This window comes from Anser brachyrhynchus (genome assembly GCF_964034855.1).
Source record: "Anser brachyrhynchus genome assembly, chromosome: 3".
NCBI lineage: Eukaryota > Metazoa > Chordata > Aves > Anseriformes > Anatidae > Anser > Anser brachyrhynchus.
Window position 1 is genome coordinate 5,582,140 of NC_137696.1, and position 21,584 is coordinate 5,603,723.

Here is a 21,584-nt window from a genome sequence, read left to right on the forward strand (position 1 = left end):
TGTAGACGCACTCTTACATTCGTTTTAAACAGGGAAGTTCCCGGTCTGCACATTTGGGGATTACATACAAGCTCCTGAATAAGCAGAAACACTAATTGCCATGAATAAAGCAAAACAAATTTTGAAGGTTGTTACTCCTGGGACAGCTGAGAAGAAAAAGTTCTCAGCATTTACCAGGATGTAGATTTTGAGGTCTGGTTCTTAGGAGCTCTAAAAATAGAACAATATGTGGACTTACACATAAGTGATTGTTATTAAGAGAGAAAAATCCATTAATAAGAATATATGAACCATTTACAATAAATTATACAGGGCCAACACAGAGATGCAGAAATTCTAAACCCAAGAGAGCACATATGGAAAACTAACTAAAACTTAATTTCAAAAAGATGAGGACAAAACTATCCTGTTCCACAAGCAGGGTATACATCAGTAGAATACCTTCTAAGTGCTGGAGTGAATTTCAAACAGGCCAGAAAACAGGACTCTCAAAACCAAAGAGATATGATTTCTCTGGGCTGGATGATGCAGCCCAGTATGATTCAGAGACACAATACTAAGGACTGCACCTTCCTCTGGCTAGTGTCTTTTGAACAAAGCATTTGTATTATAATTTAACAATTTTCTGACTTTAGTTTTGATGGGGTATGTATTGAACGACAGCTTGAATACATGGGTTAACACAGAGATTAACATAAAGATGAGCTCACTAAAAGCCTTTTGCTGGGACAATTCTCTGTTGGATGGAAAGCTTGCAGGTCCCAGCATGTGTTCTCTGATGCAAAGATAAGCTGCTTTTTTCACTCAGAATTTTTTAAAAAAATAATTTAAATTCCTTCGTTAAATGTGATTTATTTATTCCTTTTTCCCTATGGTTTTGATGTGAAAGATGCTGTAGACAATTACATATGAATATGTATATATGTAAACACACATATTGCATTCATATGCTTTTAAGGCTGCTTCACATAATAGATCATAGCAGGGGAAAATGATTCCTCTCCTTATTTCTATTTTTTAACAGTCTGGATACTATTTGTATTTAATTTCTTCAAACTTCAAATGTGCAGGACAGTTAATCATACAAGGAATGTGACAGTAGTGTCATGCAGTATCTTCTGCGTTCCCAGTGATTATGGCAGTATATTGTATGAAGATATTAGTCTAACATAGCTTACCTCATTATCTGTTCTTTTTATGATCTTACGTTTTGTGGATCTTTCTTATAATCAACAACGTTATAAAAACACGTACCCACAAGTGCTAGCAATTTAAAGAACATTTCCATACTTATCTTTCTCAGTTTTTCTGGGTAAAGTCCAGACACATCCACAGCTGATGTGAACTACCACCACTTCATCGCATCCTCTGCCTTTAATGAAGTTCCTGCAACCTAAACCTGCCAAGAAGCCCATTCCTGCACCTCTCTATTCCTTGCCTGATAACTTAATTCACTTCTACCATGCATGCAGTCCAGTACCTTTGACAGCAGTACAGGAGCTATCAGCGCAAGAAACTAGAGCATTCTACAAAACAGACACAAGCCAAGCCCTCGTCATCAAGTAGCACCGCCCTGCTCACCTGTCATGTGAAAATTTTAGCTGCTGGGTTTGTTGTTCATGAGCATTAATCAGCAGTTTCTTCAGTAGTTCACACTGTTGGTTCAAGTGTAAATCACGGATTTCTTGCTCTTCAGCACTGTGTGTATTGATCATCTCGGACCACTCTTTAGTGTGCTGTGCCACAATCTCTTTGACCTGTAGAGAAGGAACAGCAACTTTGCCAGTGGTTCTCAGGCTATAAGACCAACTATTACTGCTGCTGAAGATGATGTAGAGACAATCATAAAAAAAAAAGATTATAAAGAATGCAGCTAAGCTGTGAAAACAAAGTTACACAAGTGAAATTGCTTCAGAGTAATGAAGCCACTGAGGACAGTACAGGGTGTTATAAAAGCAAATATAAAGCCACCCCTAACACCTAAAGTGCCCTGAATGAATTGACTGCATTTATGCTTTTGACTGTACTAACATTATTTTAAAACCTCCTCTAACACCAAGTTCATTATAAAATGCTTCCATATTCCTGGTTGCAAGGAAAAAAAGATATTAAGAATATTGAAAGTAACAATGGAAAAACCTAGTGAGCGGGACTTCTCTGAGGGCTTAAATACAGTCTTCGATTTTGTGAGACAACTTTAAAAACAGTTAGTTTACAGAGACATCCTGTATTTAATACAACCTGTATCTTAGGATAGGTTACATATTTTTGTTTTATATTCATTAAGTCAGCAGGGAATCTGACAAGCATTCTTCTTTTGCTTATCTCCCAAGACTCACAAGAAAAAAGAGATTAAAGTTTTGGAAAGTTCCCAAGACACAATTTGAAGAAGTCTAAATCACTAGAGTTGTTATTATAATAGTATATTACACTCAATGATTTAGAAAAGAAGCTAATAGAAAGATATATTTTATTATCCTTTAATAATCAGCTTTGGGTATTTTGACAAGCTATCTCACTTTTCCATAAATGGTATACAAAATGTGCATCACAAAAAAATAAACCTATTTTCAGGTACTCATTTCAAGTGCTGCTATGGTAACTAATCGCATTTGGGTCACCTTCTATGAAAGCTAAACATTACTCTTCGAATCAAAAATTGCCACCATCTTGCTCAAAAAGTGAGTGATGCCAGTATTTCAAGTGTGGGCCCACAGAAGCTCTGCATAATGCAGAGCTGATTTTCCTACACACACTGGTGATGGTGAAAGAAGAGGGGGCTTGAAAGGACCCAGTCCCCATTCTGCCCTGGAGAGGCTCATCTGAAGGCCACCCTACACAAAGGACGTGTAATAAAGCTGGATTCATAATAAAAAAAAAAAAAAAGCAAGTAATTTTCTAACAGATCTGGGTGACTACCACTACACGAAAAACAGACCTGCATTTAACTACAGTTAAACAAGTGTTTCATATCAAAACAGATAGGATGTGAAGCAGAAGCAGCTGCAGGTGAGCTACCTGTAATTTTCTGCAGCTGTCATAAAAAAAAAAAAAAGCACTTTGAGGGAGGACATTGGTAAGACCAAAATAGGCTTAATTCAACAGGATATTTAAGTGTGAATGTGCCTCCAGAGAAACGAGTCATACTTAATTTTGTGCATGTGGGTAAGCATACTACTAAAACAGAACCTGTGAAGTGATACGAGCACTGAAGGATGTGGAGCTGTTAGTGGGAGTAATAGCTTTAATAAGAAGTTCCTAAGGCGGTACTGCCTTTGGAGCCAGAAAAACATAAAGATTTGGTTTTAAAATGGGTCAAAACAAATGCTTGGAAGTTGGTAAGGAAAAAGCACTTATTTTTCAGATGGAGTTTCTGAAAGGTTAAGGTGCAGGCACTCCAACTCACCTCTAGCACTTACTATGGCACTTAGGTTAGGACCAAGTTTAGTCTAAGCTCCTTGTAATGGTGATGAGGAAAGTGGGACAGATTCATAGCAGGATTCATCACACCTACAGATTAAACACTCTCTGGAGATGTCCCTGTAATATTTATAGGGCCTCATGCAACTAGACACTTTGGTTATGAATTTCCTCTCAATACTGATCATTTGGCTTACCCCCAGGGAGACCTGGAGTCTACTTCAGTGGAGCTAAAAGTTAGCCATTGATGAAGTTTTTGGGAAAATCCATTCTTTTTTTTTTTTTTGATTTACTTTCAGCATGAGTCTCCAGATGGATTCAGCTTCATCCATGATTTGGAGAAAAAAGATTCAGGTAGATCCAAAGTCCTTAGTGAGTGAGTGTAATTGGGACCACAGCAGAAAACGGACCATGCACTCAGAAAACTTCTATTGTCACAACGTTAAAAAGTATTAATGTTTAGAAAAGAATAATGTAATTATGAGACCCACGATGCAGACAGAGCCAGCAGCAAATCAGGTACCATATACCTTGGCACAGGAGCCAACACATGGTTTGCTACAAAGATTTGTGATTCAAATTACCTTCCCATAGAGAATACCCTGACTAGCCTCTGTCCCCTTTCAAAGGTCAATAAAACTGTAGCAGGCGCTGTGAGAGAGCTGTCCGGGTAATCTTCTCCCTCACTTGCTGCTGTGCAACTCTTCCATACAGTCAGTCACTTGGGACTGGGTTTCAGACTACTTTAAATTCCCAGAAAGTGCAGCGGATATTAACATATGAGATCTGATTCCTAGTCACAGTAAGGCTGTTCTACATGGACCTAGAAGGACAGGCATGCGTCCAAGTAAATAAAAGAGTTTGCTTTTATTTAAAGTGTCTTCACCTTGTACAGGAAAAGCAAGCAAACTTCGCATAAAAAAGAATTGTGACTCAATAAAACAATGAAACATATAAATGCATAAATAGTGGAAACCTTGGTGAAAGCAAATATTCTGTGACTTTCAAGTGCAAAGAGCTTCTACAAAGCCCAAATAAATACAGAGAAGGAAAGAATCAAGTGCCCATTACAAATGTTTAATGTGATCACAGTTTTAAAATGGTTGATATATACACTACAGAAGAACTCGAAGGCAGAAATCCTGCATCTCAGGTACACTGATAGCAAAGAAGAAAACCCCAAGGAGACTTAAGCATGGCAGTACTCTTAAGCATTTAATCTGAAAATACAGGTAATAAGAATAGAAAATTGCTTCTGTTCATGGACAGAAATGCTACTATGTGCTACTAATTTCAAAATCAGCATGTAATCTAAGTGGCAGGTATGGCTCCTTGTAAGACGAGTTTTTCTCTTGAGGTGGGAAAGAAAAGGAAGATTTCTTTCTTTCTTTCTTTTTTTTTTTTAAATATCCTGCAAGCTAGAAGTCTTATTTCAGGAAAGGCAAGATATAACTTGATGAGTAGGATGCAAGGGATTTGCCAAACAACAGTTACAAAATTTGAAATACTCAATTTGACTCAGATTCAGATGACCTTAGAACTCAAGGCTATTAAATTATCTGGAATCCAATTTTGCTACAGGTCTGTGATACACTTCAAAGTTTAGATTTAATAAATTCAATATACTTCCTTGCTTTCTTCCAATTTATTAGCATTGCGGTTAAAATGACTATTTCAATTGGGCTGCGTTCTTGTCCTACTTTGCACTATTAAGGTAGTATTGCTTACCAAAAAGATAAAAAAAAAATAACCATTAGCTAACTTCAGTCTTCTCTGCTCTACAAACTGTTTGTAATCCTGTCCTTTCATCTGTTCCTACACTGTGCCTAAGAGACTAATTAATATCTTGATAAGGAACTTTCTTCTGTGTAGGATAGATGCAAGATGTTTGTTTAGTCACTAAGTTCAAGCAGGAATAATCTTTGAAGTAATCTTTCTTTTTACTTCTTTTCATCCTCTGCCTGTGTGATGCTGGGACCTACTTTTCTAATGCAGGAGCGTAATTTGCATCTGCTATGGTAACTGTGTGAACTACACATTGGGACATTCAGATCTAATTTAAATATTTTATGCCAAATTGGGCTGGACGTTTCCTCATGACAAGAAGACTTTTGTAGATGAAAAGGCACTTTGGTGCTAAAAGTGTGCATGCACATTTTGACACAGAGCTACATTGAAGGACATGAGCTGTAATTAAAGCTGAATTATGGTACCATCCAATTTCATATTAGTGGGCCAAATACTGAGAAATGCTGAACAACTGTTAATTAATCAAACTGCCAGTATATCAGTGTAATGCATTCAGCATCTCAGAATTTCATCTAATAGTGCACCTACGTTCATCTATGATAAAAGATAATTTCCCTATGGTCTTGGGCACTGTTTTCTAACTTGTTGCTTGTAACGCTGCGAACAATCTCTGGGAATAATTCAAGGGCCCACACAGAGTAATTGAAACAAAAGAAATTTGTGAGAATACTAAAATTGGTATATAATGTGGAAAATTTTGATGGAACCACAGCAAGCAAGATATTGAAAATCACTGACCTAGAGCAAACCACAGAGGTAGATATTTTACAGAGGAATTCTTCAGAAATTTTCCAACATAGAGAGAGAGGCTTGGCATTTCAAAGGAGCTTAGATTTAACTCTCTTTAGAAAATGTCATCCTAAAACCTGACATGGGAGTGGAAAACATCAACCTTTTTTCCAGATATGGATTATAATTCAAACAAACTGTTTTGAAAGCAGGATTTTAAAAGGAACAGAGCTCAGAAATTGCATATATTTGTGGAAAGGGGAAACATGAGTCACATTTATCAGGTCTGGAAGATTAATGAACACTTGGATGGTCCTCGTGTACAAATCAGATATCTTAACTCCAGACTGCCAATGACACAAGCTGAAATCACAGCAAAGAATTTTCTACACAATATAACTTAAAATGAGTTTTGGAGCTCACGTCTGGATGATAGGGACCTAGTGCTCCTCAGAGAGTTTTTTCTCTAAGAAATAAATGAATTATCTTTTTAAAGTTGTCAACAAATCTGCTTTAATTAAGAAAACAATTCTGGGCTTATCATAGGAGAAGGAGATAGGAAGATGAGAAAGACACACCAGATTTTTTCTTCCTGGTGGTTCTCCTAAATCTTTGGCTGAAGAGGCAACAACAAGAAACAATCCTTGTTTAGAAGACCAGGATCTTCTCCACATGAAATAATACCAAAGAATAAAATTAGGAGAAGAAAAGATGAAAATAACCTTAATTCTCTAGTCTCAAAGATGTGGCTGCTTTTGTTCGTATTTTCTATGCTCATCTGATTCATTTCATGGGTTTCAGCTTTTACATTAACACTCCTGCTTACTTACTGTGTTCAGTCTCCTGCACACTTCTTTCTTCAGACCATTTTGTACATGGGTGTGTCTTCCAGTATACCTGCCACCTTCTAGTTTGAATATCTTTTAGAAACTTGAAAGCATGTCAACAAGTGGTAGGTAAAACTTTCAAAGAAAATATGCAGTCAGTGAGCATAGTGATAGTATAGAGTTACAGAGGAAGCAGATCTATGCAGCTCAACATGAATGATGAATCACAACTTGAAAACAGCTTTTTCAAACGAACTGAGGTTGGGCCTCTGAGCACTTCTATTCTCCAGCACCTTGGAGAAAACAATATAACTAATCCCTGGAGGACAAAAAAAAAAAAAAAAAGAAAGAAAGAAGGTGGCACTTGGCTCAAGAGCAACCTGGTCTCCTGCTTCTTTAAGAGACAGACTAGCAAGTGTTGTCCATGGTGACAAAGATGGAAAATGAAAAAGAAACTTTTATGTATGTATGCTGGGAATGTAATGAATACTCAGATTTCACATAGCTTATTTTTTGCCTCTTTGTTTAGCTAAAACTGACACAAATGGACTCAAATGACCAGTTTTGCCTCATGAGGCATGCATATGGTGCTTTCTTCAATAATTGTTAAAGGACAGGAAATTGATGTTGCTTTTTAAATATTTTTTGAAGAAACACTTTTAGACACTCAATTACTCCTATTCTTTTTGACATGTTGTTATTGCCAAAAATCATTCATATGCTTCCAAGAAAATTAACTACCACTTGGGTCTCAAAATCTCTATTTCAGATGTTGCATGTGTTAAAATTGGCTGTTTCCTTACCTTAGATTTGTGATCTGATGTTAGTGCCTGAATTTTAATTTCAGTTTCTTTCTTCAATTCAACACAATTACTTCCTCTAAAAAAAGCAAAATTGAAAATGTGTGCCACAAGTTAAACATCTTCCCATTCAGTCAGCTCTTACTAATTAAAATGTTAATCAATGTTGAAGTGCTACAGCGTATTGGAATGAAATTATTTCCTCTGGCAATTTATTCACAACTTACAAAATATTGTTGGATTAATGATCATTTAATTCAAACTCCACACAATTAATTCTAGATTGGCCCCACAATTATTCTGTTGCTGAGGATATGTCAAACATCTCCATTTATAGTACTCAGTTTCTTTTTCCTTGCTAAAATAATCCAGCTTCTGCCTGAAAACCTACAGGCGTACACATTACCTTGCTGTGATTTTATCCTCTGGTTTAAAAGCCATTTTTGTTATTGTTTTATTTCAAGGCAGAGAAAAAGAAGTCACTTGAATAACTGTCTCATGGGGCAATTTGGGCATATTGAATTTGAATGCCGGTTGAAAGTCTCGGTACCCCTTGGTGGGAGAACAGAAGTAAAACGTTAGCAAAGAAGGGGTCCCATGCGGATGAATCCAAGCATTAGTTGCCTTATGTGACTTGCAGAACAACGATCTTGAAGACAGCCCTTGCTCCTGCAATAGGCTGAATACAGCACGGCCTTTGTGACCAGGTAAAGTTAACAGTGTGTTGAATGCAAGTTGCGAAGTTTGTTTTGAGCAGGAGGAAGACTGTGATTCCAAGAAACAGGCTGGTAAAATGGCTGCAGAGGGCCCATGCTGAAGCCCCCCTGACATGCCTGGAAATGGATGACTTCTACCTCTCACCCACAGAATTTCCTTCACTAAAGATCGTTATTTGGGCTGTGTACTGGGTAGGGTGGATGCACAGCAAAACTATTACTTTGCAACTACAACAGCAGTTCCAATTACTATCTCACCAAAGTCTATGAATTTTTACAGGCTCCATCTGACAAGCTCCATCTTTACCTATCTAGTTGTTCCCCTTTGTGCAGTAAAACGTTTTTAGAACAGAATACAAATTCACACATTGGTAGTCTCAGTTTTTCAGTTTGTAATAATAAAATAAATTTAGAAGAGTCTACTTTGAGATCACTGCAATAGTTCTGTGATGGATCATCTGCTGATGTAAACTGATGTAATGCCACTGAATGGATGGAGGTGCATTCATTTTATAATCTGAAGCTGGCCCTAATAAGAATGCTTATTGCTTGACTGCTGTAACATTAATCCATGTTTGCTCTAGAAAAGGAGATTAATGAAACTCTTAACAAGTTTATATCCTGTTTTAATATCAAAGTACTGCAAAACTTATGGAAATTAGCTGAAAACTTTATCATCAAACAGTACCAGGAAAGCCCTTACTGAAAATAGTAGTGTTACATGCCTTGAGTTCCCAAGGGCCATCAGAAGGACTAGTCATTCATTTTCTGGTTGCAGCAGGAAAATTTTTGTACAGATTTTTAATACTTGTTTGACACTTTGGAAGTAACAAAGCCATAGAGACAGGTTCTGACCATAGTTACCTCTGCCTGATTAAGAAAGAGCTGCAAAGAAAGAGTCTTTGCTTATGCACGTGTGTAGCTGTGATCAGAATCTGGCTCTAATTCATATATGATTTGTCACACACTACAAAAAAGAGTGTTCCTTAGGGGAATTAAACATATTTTTATCCCAAATTAGCCTAACTGGTCCAATCACCAGATTTTTTAGAATCCCAGTCTTCAAAACTACCAGTTGAGCCCTTCTCTGGAAATGCAGCTTTCATGACATCTGAGGGAAACCTTCAAGCCAGGCTGGACGTAACTAGAGCTGTCCATACCTGCAGTGACATGCAGGATTAAACTGTCAAGTCACAACTGGGGATAAATACCCAGAAATGGTCCAATACAATGTAACATGTCCACACTCACGCACACATATACACTTGGATAGCCTTGATAAATCAGAGGGATCTCTGTGTGTCCCTCAAACTCCATTTCACAGTGGGAACACAAGCATACATATCTCCATAAGCCTCCCCAAAGATTTGTGAGCATTTCAAGTGTACAACAGAATTAGCACAGGGAGCAAAATCCTGTCCATCTGTTGGTGAATTAGCATGTGATTAAAATTTTTACTTTGCTGAACATTATGCAGTTGACATTTTGTCACACCATGTGGCAGAAATGGACCACAAAACACTGCACAACAAATCAGAAGAGAAACTCTTCTATATACCGATCAAAAAGGTGTTGTTTTTGTTTTTTTAGGAAGTGTCAAGTATCTGGCAATTTAAATATGACTACCTTAAAAACACATTTTACATGATTATTTACAACTTTTATTGGCTTGTAAAGGCTTCAAAATAATAGCCAAGGAAACGGAACATGTCCAATACTCACTGAACCCAAGATCCCTTATTCATCGGATTGTTTCAGTTCAAAAGTGTTCAAGTGTCAGCCAGTGTATCCACTTTAAAAGCACGCCCTGAAATACACTACCCAGCTGGGGTGAAGAGACCATGTGTCTAAATACCTGGCTGAATGGGGTTTGAGGGCTGCATACGCAAAGACCCTGAAGGAAGCCCTTACAACGTTTTGATGCTCAACTAAGAAGTGTTTTCACAGAAAGCCTGTCGTGGCATAGGATTTTGATTTGGTTGGTAATTAGATACCAATAGTTATTCTCATAACAAGAAAGAGCCATCAGATGATTGACAACTCTGAAGTCCCCAAAAAGTATGGAGTTGTGGTGAAAAATAGTATCTGGCTGTGTATTGGATCTGCTTCTGAAGTAGTTATTTACAACTCTAAAAGAAAAAAGTCAAAACCCAACAATGAACAAATAACTTTGTTGATAATTTAAAATTATCATAAGGGCTTTGGCATCCACAAGGGAACTGTTATAAAAATTAAAGGAAGACTCTGCAAGCAACCAACTAAATGATGTCAACCTGGGAATCAAATTATCAGCTACTTTTATACTTGTCCCGATTTGGTATTATTCTCGAAAGCATTGTTACACATGGCTTTCCACTATTCACTGCCCAGAGACAGCCATTACCACCTTTAACTTTGCAACATAGCCTCATTTGCTACTTTACTATGTCAGGAAGAGGCACTGGCCTCTTCTCAAGCCAACAGGAATACTGAACAACAGGAATATTCTTAAATAGCACAGCACTGGGAAGCTTTTCTCCCCTTGATGATGGTACAATGTCCAGGGCCTAGTTCAGTGACACTGTAGTTAATGCCCTGGTTTCATTTATAAATCCAGCTATGTCAATAACCTTCTGCTGTGTTATATTCAATGGAAATTGAATCAAAGACAAATTAAATTAATTTGTCCTGTAGTTAATCTCTCTGTTTGGTGAATTGGTCATTTTCTGGAAGAAACTACTTAGGTTAGAAGTATTTGGGTGCTTACAATTCCCCCTTCCTGGAAAAAATCCACAAACTTTTTATAGAGTTTATGTGCGCTTGTCATAATTTAGTGAAGAAAATTCTCCTTATCTTCCTTACTTAATTCTATTTCTGTTTTAAGTTTGTTATATGGACCCCCAAATATTAAAATAAATAAATAAATACAATACAACAACTCTGTCATTCCAAATCATTTATAAAACACAAAGTATTTGTGGGAGAATCCAATGCTAAAGATGCATTCATGTTCGGCATTCAGTTAGTGAGCTGGTTGCCGGTTGCTGTTTACAGACGACAACAATATGCAATTAAGGCTAACTATCAGCACAATTTTATATAGGACTAAATAAAGCAATTGCTGCTTTAAGTCCCAATGGACTTAAAAATGGACTTTTGCATGGCAAAACTCTATTAAAACTAACAGGATTTAGAAGCTAGATTTTTTTCTCAAGATCAATCGTTTCCTTCTGATCATTAGTGAGACTGAGGACCTGGGTCAGCTCTCACTGAACACAACAATGACATTCCCTGGAGAATGCAGTGAGACCAGATCAGGCCAAGGAAATGAATATTTGAGGCAATGCCTTTGCTTTCATGTTTCACCTACTGACAGTAGAAAACTAGAGAAAGGCAAAGTGAGTATAACATTTATGGCCCATGGTTAGAGCCTTCAAGCAACTCAAACTCAGTTTGATGTAATATGCTGGTTCAAGCTGCAATTAATTCATCTGAATGACCATTTTATGAATGTTTTATTCCAGAACACAAAGCATAAAAATCTATTTTTAGTCTACAAAAAGATTTAAAATGGTATCTTACCCTTTCTTCTTGATTGCCTTCTCTAACATTTTCTCGTATGATACCTTTTCTTTATCATATTGTGCCACTATTTTGTCAATTTGTGTGCAGTGCAACTTCTGCATAGCGCTGTGCTCCTGGAAAACAGTAGGACCTTACAATTAGGTTGCTGGATTTTTAATGTTTAGTTTTCTTACAGTGTAAAAATCAATGGATGAACAGATAACTTTGACAATGGAATTTAATCTGGGTTAGCCATCTGCTATTAAAGGTTCCAGATATTCCACCGTAAGTGCTACAGCATTTCTCCTTTGTTTGAAAAATGAAAATCTGTACTAGACCTTAAAAATATGGTATACTGTTACATCGAAACAAAATAATTATGGCAAAAAATACCAACTGGTACTATACGCTTAACTTCATCTTTTTGAACAAATGCCCATTTAAGTGCTAAGTTAAAAAAAATAAAAATAAAAAATCAGATTTATAAGCTCAGATCATACACTTTAAATTTTCTGAATACTGAGGAGAACAAAATTCATCCCAATCCCCTTCCTTGACATATTTCATACTGAATACAGCACTAGCTCCTAGGCCACTGCAAATCAAAAAGCTTCAAGTCCAAAAATAATAGCTAAAAATCAAATAATTAACAACAGAAAATTCTGAAGATCTGTCCTATGACCCCTACTGCAGCAGCAATCTTATCATTAAGAAATTCCATCTTGTTGTAGGGCATCTTCCTTTGCAAGCAATAGTAATTAGTGAAATATGGCATTCAACTACACATGCAGACTGCTGCAAATAACCATTGTCTTTTTTTTTTTTTTTCCCCAAGCAACACAGCACATGTTGACAAACTGGACTTCACAGGGCTATTTGTAAAATATTTCACACTAGGGATAACTTGCTGTCACTACTACAGTTATATTATTTACACTGGTGAAGTGGCAGAGGAGGTTTATCCATAGAAAGGGAGGAAAAACCTTTTATAATGAAAAGATAGATCACTAACGCTCCCGATTGGGTCTAGCGCACAGACAGTTCCTTCCCATTACAAGACTGTACTGGAAACAACACTCGTAGCACTTACATGTAGACTTCATTATTAAACTTGACTTCTTATTCTCCTTTATCAGAACAGCTGTTCGTGAGGCAAATATTTAACTACAGCCGAGAGCACTAAATATTGAATTTACATTATAATATGAATATTGTTTGTTAATTTACATTAGTTTATTAATATTCAATTGCTCCACATTTTATCTAATCATGACAAAAAGTCTTGCATTAATTAATATGGCCTCTTACCAGGACTTTATCTCTGTTTTGCTTTTTATAGCTCGTTTTGAAGTTACACTACCCTTGTTATTCTACTGCTCTTTGTTGTTATTTTCTATACACCTGTGTTTGCCTTATCACTGTTTCTTCCTTTAAAAATACTAATTAAAGACTTTTGCATTCACTTTTACTAAAATGCTAATACAAATGTTGCGATGCTTTAAAAAACATAGCACTGGGATGTATGCAAGCACTCCAACATCTGCTAAGCACTCCCCCAGGGAACATACACAACTCCTGAATTTTATACTTAAGAGTGGAGAATTGAATTTTCTGTTCTGCAAAGGATTTAAAAGGAAACAAATTCCATCAACATTAAAGCATGACAGCCTCACCAGGGAGTATCTACACTGACTAACCATGTAGAACAAAATATGGGCAGCAAAAAGAATGGCATAAGCTTAACAGTACAACAATGCCACAGGTGAAGTTGAGGAGAGTATCTAATTGTCCAACTACACACTCTCCCCAAGTCTAAAAGAACAATACAATTGCTGCTGTGCAAATATTGAAAAGTATGAGCCATCTGCATGCTCATGTGGCACTTCTGCATAATCTGCACATCACTTAAAGCTAGAATACCTGCTTTTACCTAAGGACAACCATGATTTAAGCCTTATATCTATCACAAACCAACTTTAAACTTTTGCAGAGACTCGCCTCTGATGCCATTGCTCCAAGACAACTCTATCTTGTATATGAAACAGACATATTGCAGACCATATCCTTGCTCCCATTTCCTTCCTCCTGCCCACCCAGTTCAATAAACGTGAATTTGAGCACAAATATAAACAGAGCTGGAAGAGGAAGATGGGCTACTGTCAGCCACTGCATGGAAGGCACAGAGTACTGGAAGTCAGCACCATACCAGAAGTCTCCTGAACTACATGACCTTCAAACCCTGGAACACTATTTAAAATGGTTTAGCTGATGTGAGTTTGTTTTATGTCTCTGCTCAAAGGAAAATTCATTACAGCTAGCTGTTGCATCCAAAACTGTCAAGATTCTAGGAAATATGAGTAATATCTTAAAACACTCTTTCTCAGTATACTTTGTTTTCAGATGCAAATTTCAGGCAGAAAAATTCTTGATTGATTCAGAATATGTTTGCAGATAAAGCTCTTCTCAGCTAGATCTCTCATGATTCTCTTTTTTGAATTTGCATTTTGAATTCATGTCTTTTACATAGATATATTTAAAAATAGCACTTAATGATTATACTGAAAATTGAAGCCACGGTTCAGCTGGGGCTCTGGGTGGTCAACTAACTGATATAAAAAGATGCAAATCAGAGTAAGACTATCTATGGAAAAAAAGAAAAGAATCATATATAGTTCCATTAAAAGGAATGTAAAGAAAATCAAAGTTCCACCTATTGAAGAGAAGAAAAAGTAAGTTCTTATGATACAAACTGTTATTCCTACATGGTATCTCCCTGACGTAACATTAAAACTCCTTTATACAACTGAAAACTGAAGTACGGAAGACTCTCATTAAAGAATACCAAAATGATGAAACGACAAAAAAACGATTATTTTCAAATTCACTATCTCTTTTACAGAACTTTATTCATCTAGAGCCCCCAAATCATTTGTACTGTCTCTTTTGTGCTATGAAATGGAGATATTTTTTTTTTTGGGCGGTTGTTTTCTTGAAAAGGCTTCTTTTCAAACGGCGCATACATTTAGAGTCAATATAACCGTGTGGGATATGATTCTGAGATTCATGTTTTGGGGTGGTAATTATGCTGTTCTGGTTAGTGTCTGTGGCCATATTGAATTCCTTTAGGGGACATTTGTGACTATTGCTTTCTTGTCTGAATCTACAAAACTGTATACTACAGTGACCCGTTGTACCTTTGACTAGTAGAGAATAATCTCTCATTATCTTGCCTCCTCCTCTGTCTAATGCGAGAGTCACAGAAGCTATGTGACATACCTGCAACAGATTAAAATTCAGTAGGGGTCCATAGGAGCAGGTTGTTAGCAGATCAGAGGCTCTGACTCTTAATGTAAGTATGCCTCCTTGCCTTTATAGCTCATCTACCTGCGATGCCACCCAAATCATTTACCTAACTGTACTCTATATCTAACTTGATAAAAAAATATAAAAACTAATGGACATCATTCATGCATTCTGTAGTTCTACAGTAGCATTCATACGAAGAGACTAAAGTTACTTAAAGGACTGTAGGCAGAAACTACTGTGTTTCAAAAGCTGTCCAGAGTTTTTAAACATTTCTGCAATATGCAGAAGTGGCTGGACATATTATTTTAACAACACCAAAAGCACAGATTACTAAACCTAAGATTCAAGATGAAGTTATTCTTAATATGGATTTTTAAATGGTGATCATTACACAAACTTGCCACTATTTTTCAAATGTCAAACAAAACAAGGATTGTAGTATAAGAGGCAATTTCAGTTTCAGTGTGCCAGTATAGCTTCTCTGCTTCAGAAGAAGCAGTTGAGTTCTGCGACAGCGCTGTTTAATCAGTTTTTGAACCCAATCCTCTGCTTAGTTTGTGGCCTGGGTAAGAACAGAGAGACTTGTAGAGGGGAGAGTGAACTTAATAGAATCACAGGACTTGTTGTGAAACATTGTCACTCTTTGGTACTCACTACAGTTTGTTCTGCCTTTAGTCTCTACTCGATCTCTACTTACTCTATTATTCCCTTACAATCCTTATGGATTTCTCTGAAAACATTCTGCCTTTACAGAGCTTTGAATATGTGCCCTTTACATCACTCTGTCCTGAGTGAAATCTCAACTCTTCACTATTTATACACTTCACGAAATCCAAAATTCTGCATTCTTTGGCAAGCCACTAAATCTGACATCAGGGAATGGGCAAAGTTAACTTTATCTGTCACAGAATATCTGTCTGTGTTGTAATGACGATACTAAGAACAGTGATCTTTTTGCAACTTTATGAGCTCTATCAGGAGAACAGAGAAGATCAGAGAAGAGGAGTTGGAAGGGACCGACAAAGATCATCAAGTCCATCTGCCTGATCACTACAGGGCTAACCAAAAGTTAAAGCCTATTATTTAAGAGCATTTTCCAAATGCCTCTTGAATACGGACAGACATGACCAGATATCTTATTTTTCCCATATGAAAGTGAAAAAAGTAACTGTAAAGATTGTAATTCCAGCTGCCCAAACATCCTATATAAAAATTAACTGGTGCCAGGCTTTTCAGAATACAATACTCTTTGGCTTTGTACTTCTTTGATACTATCTTTCTTTTTATTTTCAATAGTTCAATGTTTCGGCCATTTTCACTCCAGCAGCATAATAAAATTCTCTCATCCCTCTACATATTACTATTAATCTGTTTTTCCTACATGGCATAGCTCCTTGCAACTGTTGTACCCTATACACACACACACACCCTACATACGGTGACCACACTTTATGGTTTTGTTATTAACTAATTTTTAAGAGAATATTTATAATTATTTAAGTCGGTGACCATTCATACTCAAAATTTGAGGAGGCATTTCTAAGGAATGCAGAGTGCAAACTGGCCAGACCTGTGATGTGCAGGAGAGGGATAAATGGATTAATACCTTTTGAAAGGAACTGTTTAAACCTCCTTTCTTCAAGGTCTCCTGAAGATGAGGTGACCACTTGTATTATTGTGCCTCCAATATTCATCATACTGAGAAGCTGAAATAACCACAGAATTACTCCATACAGACCTGGCAGACAGGGCCACTTTTCAAAAGCCCTGTAAATGCCTAATTGACTAAGCTGCACAGAAGTCCTTGGGTTCATAACCCACCTCTGCAAAAAAAAAAAAAAAACAAATTTTCCACTGGGCCTTCTGTGCTGGAGAGTTTTACATCCTTCCTGTACCCTTGGCATCAATGCTGTACTGTAGGTGGTACAAAAGTAATTCTGGTAATTAATCTGGAAATGCGGTGCCTGTAACTGTCCTACACATTCTCAAACCAGAGACTGACAACACTACGTGTGTTTTCCTACAGAGCAACCAACCTCCGCCTGCCACCATTCCAGCAGAGCTGCTAATACTTCTCTACACTGAGTGGATGCTATCAGTGATGAGGACCCTTACTGCTGCCATTTCCTCAGCTACCTCTGCCCAGGGCTATCAGTTTAGCTCCGACACTGCTTCACTGCTTTGATCAGAGCCCCTTCCTCTCCCACCCCTCTCTTCCACACTTGCATGCATTGATTTTCCATAATGAATTTTCCACAAGGCCAATTTTAGACAGAGAAGGGTTGAGGGTTGGACTTTTTTTTCTTTTTTCCTTAAACAATATGAACATGGTTTTTTTGTATTTACTTATTCCTCCAGACCTCAGGAGTGTCTATGGTTAAATGAGAGCCAACCTACTCCTGGAACGTCTAAGTTCAATGTGCTTAATACAAAGGTTTTCTCTAATTGATCATGGATAACTGACTGCATAGCTCTCCTGCTCCCTCACAGCTTATAAAATGCATTAAGAACACACTGATGAGTACACAAAGCACTTTCCCAAGATCATCTCTGAGCTGCTATGGTCATACGTTTCGGCTCAGATTCTCTTCTCCAAATTCAAGAAGTTGCCCTTTCCAAGGTCTTTAGCAAGACATGCTCTAGACAGGCACTTTCTTGTTAGGACAGACTTGTATTCACTCAGCTTGTACTTGAAAGCAGCAGGACACAGGCTGGCTCAGACCAAAAATAGCTGTGCTTGAGCTAATGCTGAAAGCTCTTCTGAGTGCACAGCATCTTCAGATTGTGGCTGGCAATTTTTCCCCCAGATTAGAGGAAGCAAGTGCAAGCCTGAACAAATGAATCAATTTTTTAACATTAGCCAGCGCAGTGTTGGCTAAGATACCCTTACACTGCTGTGGGTCGCATACATCAGGGATATATATCATTGAGTATGGCTGTTTCCTACGTAACCATGGTACCATTTTCATTTGCAAGAAGTTGCTACAGCTGACTACTGGGATGTTGTCCAGTGAAAGAGAAAGTAAGTGTTTAAAAATGATAAGCCTAGAAGAAGGCCTAGAAGCTGCCCATGACACAATGACTCATGTAAGAACAACCCATACTTGTAAGATAATCACAGCTGTCCATCATTATGAGACAGAAGTGCTACTTTTGACATGGGTGACACACTCTTTTTCATGAGCATCGGCTTTGTAAATAACACTAAAATGGAGAAATCACTCATTTGCCTTCTGCACACAGCCAGTATGGGGTGTTAAAGTTAACTATTTTCTTATACTGCTTTTAGTAATAGGAGCCCCAAAAAAGTGTTGATTATTCAAAGTATTTTCTTCATATTTAATTGCACAGACATAGTACTCCATATCCAAACAACAGTCATGAAAAGAAACACAGAGTGTGATATTAAAAAATGTCCAGACATTACTACGTTAGGTCAGATTTGCAATTTAATCTGCAATCAAAGAGAACAAAGGAGTAACTGCTCTAAAAGCCAGAAAGGATTTGCATGAATTGCTAAAATTGAGAATAGTTTTTTCACTTGTTTTGCCATTGTTTGAAACAAGACTAATGGTTTCCTAATGATAATGGGCAGGAGAAAATGGGCCGTAATTTTCTAATGTAAAGTATATTTGTGATACTGTTGTATTTGGGATATCACTGCCAACAGTATCAAGCGGTAATATATATGTGAGATGGAATAGCACATCTCATTTTTTCATTTACACATTCCAATTCTGTTTGACAATTTGCAGTTTCTCCACTGTCTTTGATGCAGCACCCCCTCACATCATTACTGCCTTTCTTCCAAGCTGCCTGCCAATATGTCATGCAAGAGGGAGCTAGGTAAAATCATTATCTGGAAAAGGTGAGCTTTGGATGCTTAAATGGGTCAAACAAAAGCACACCAAAAACTCAGGGAGACATAAAAAGGGTTGCTAAAGGGAAAATTAACTTACTGGAGCATATTTCAGTACACTTAAAACAGATATGCCCTTTCTTGGTGGTCCAAATACTGTTCCTTAGTTTTTCTTTTCATTTTAATTAGGAGCTGCCTATGCTAGTGAGTGCTGCAACTTATTTCAATTAGAGTGTGTTGCTCAAAGAGCTTTTCATGATCATACCTTTGCATGCTTCTTCTTTAAGGCGTTCAGCTCTTTCTGCTGTTTCTTTAAATGCTTTATGTAAGCCTACAAAAAGAGAAGTTGGATCAATTTTTCTGTGGTCATATTGACTGCAGCCAGATAAAAACCTGGCTACTTAAAACAAATAATTAGGAACACATCTTGAAAAGCCTGTTCCCATGCTTACCTTCATTTGCTTTAAATCTTCTATCTTCACTTGAGCAATAAGGTCTATACCTAGGAAGATACTGGTATGGTTTATCTAAAAAAACCTTTATGCATATTACTGTATATCACACTTCAGTATGAGTTTTACCACAGAAATCTACATTTAAGTTAGCAATTAATTACTATTTTTCACCATAAAAAAACTCAGGTTAATGAGAAAATTATTCATTGACATAACAAAGATACAGTTAATTTCCTTTTCAAATGCACTGCTCAGTCAATTGCCTTGTGAAAAAAGGGAATTGGTGAGTGTATTTTAATCTCTTAGAATTTTTCACTGAAGTGTCAAGACACAGCAATCTAAAAATTGGAAAAGCTCCTTTACTGAAAACACTGCAAACCATTTATACACACTGAAGTTGAACTATGCAAACTTCAGAATTCCGGTAAATAGCTGAAGATTGCTCTGGCACTTCTCGTTTCAGGGGGAATGTTTCTTTGGCAAGGTTGTGCATGACTATATACAGTTAACTAAGATTAGATATACTTATTCTTCTTAATTTAAAACACAAAAAATGTGGGAGTGAAAATTTATTTGCAGCCTGTATGTTAACAGAGGTAAACTTTGCATTTTAGTTAATATCAGGCTATTAGAAAAGGAACAATACTACGGTCCAAGACTAAAGGAGAATTAAAAGAGGAGAAACAAAAAATCACAGTAAGTAGAGATTCTAATGAAAATTCAATGCTACAATCAAATCTATCATGCAAGAATTAATGTACTACTTAGATGAATGAAAATATATTCTGATCTCCTGAACTGTAATGCAAACAAGAACAAATCTAATTTCATCTTTATGGTTTAATAAATGTTTTGTAACATATTATGACTTTTTTTTTTTTTTTAAAACTACTCGGCATATTCTACATGTAACCATGAATAAAAATGTCAATACAATGCCATTAGAGCTGTAATTTGGGGGCGGAGGGGTTTTTACATAAAAACATTAGATTGTTCCTAAATACACTGCAAATCTATTTTTGGTTAAATGCTATTAATAGTGTCCATGGACAGTAAGGTTCCTCCTGACTTGCAATGAAGTTTCTGCCTTTTAAGCTGAATTTAACTGATAAAAATCCAGATGCTGTTAAAAAAAAAAAAAAAAGAGGGGAGGGGGACTGGGGCAATCTCCTCAGGGAACAAGATTTTTCGATTCTCTTAGAAGCATGACATTTTGCTCAATTATATGCTATTAACATTAGTCTTGTGAATGAGACTGGAACAGGCTTAGGCATAGATAAATACAGAGGCTCAAGTTTTCAAAATTGCAGATCACCTAACTATTACTGAAAGTCACATAGAGAACAACGTAAAAAAACCAACAACATTCTTGTGCATTTGAAAACCTTCCCCAGACACCCTCTCTTGCTGGATATGTAATTTCTAATGGTGAGGTGCATTAAACATTGTAACAGTGGTAGAATTATTAAGATCTTAAAAGATCATAGAAGCAATACAAAAATAAGGCCTGTTAGTCAGGTATAAAAATGACCAGCTCCATTTTAACATGAAAGAATATGAATAAAAATTGCTTACAAACAAGAACACACTAGTATCAAAATCTCAGTTTAAGACCACATCTTAAACAGGGCACCACCAAGTGTGCCATATTCTAAACAAACTTCCTGAGGCTTTTATTTTAAAATGCCAACTCATTTACTTTGTTCACCAGGTCTGATTCCATGACAACCAGGAATTAGTTGCCAACCCCAGCAAATTTCATGCCCAATTAATGCTCAATACAACCAAAGTTTGTGCATCTTGGTGATGATACATGAAATATTAAAACACCTTGCTGCATAAAATAATCTGGTTTGAAGAACTTTGAAAGCATTCAGGTGCTAGAGATGACCTGTTCTATTGCCAAAAGTGACTCAGGAGAGATCACAACTTGTTTCTCAAGAGATTCCTTCACATGTTTGTATTCAGCCATGTCTGCTTATGTTTGAGAACAAGAGCAGTTAGTACTCCTTTGCATTCCTATTGATCCTTTTGGGCCAAGATGGATGAAAGAGAATGAATCAGACTAACTCTTGAGGGCCATTAACAGAAATATTTATTGTGTTCCATTCAGCTGTACC

General features: G+C 36.9%; 1 protein-coding gene across 1 annotated transcript in view; it reads right to left on the bottom strand.

The window, feature by feature from the left end:
* Window positions 1-21,584, bottom strand: part of PLCB4 (phospholipase C beta 4) — a 126,801-nt gene that overhangs the window by 11,898 nt on the left and 93,319 nt on the right. Inside the window, exons 29-33 of the mRNA XM_080586765.1 lie at window positions 19,462-19,511; window positions 19,275-19,340; window positions 11,863-11,978; window positions 7,589-7,664; window positions 1,582-1,757 (exon numbers count right to left, since the gene is read on the bottom strand). Coding sequence (XP_080442891.1) covers window positions 1,582-1,757; window positions 7,589-7,664; window positions 11,863-11,978; window positions 19,275-19,340; window positions 19,462-19,511 — 484 coding nt within the window. The remainder of the gene's footprint in view (window positions 1-1,581; window positions 1,758-7,588; window positions 7,665-11,862; window positions 11,979-19,274; window positions 19,341-19,461; window positions 19,512-21,584) is intronic.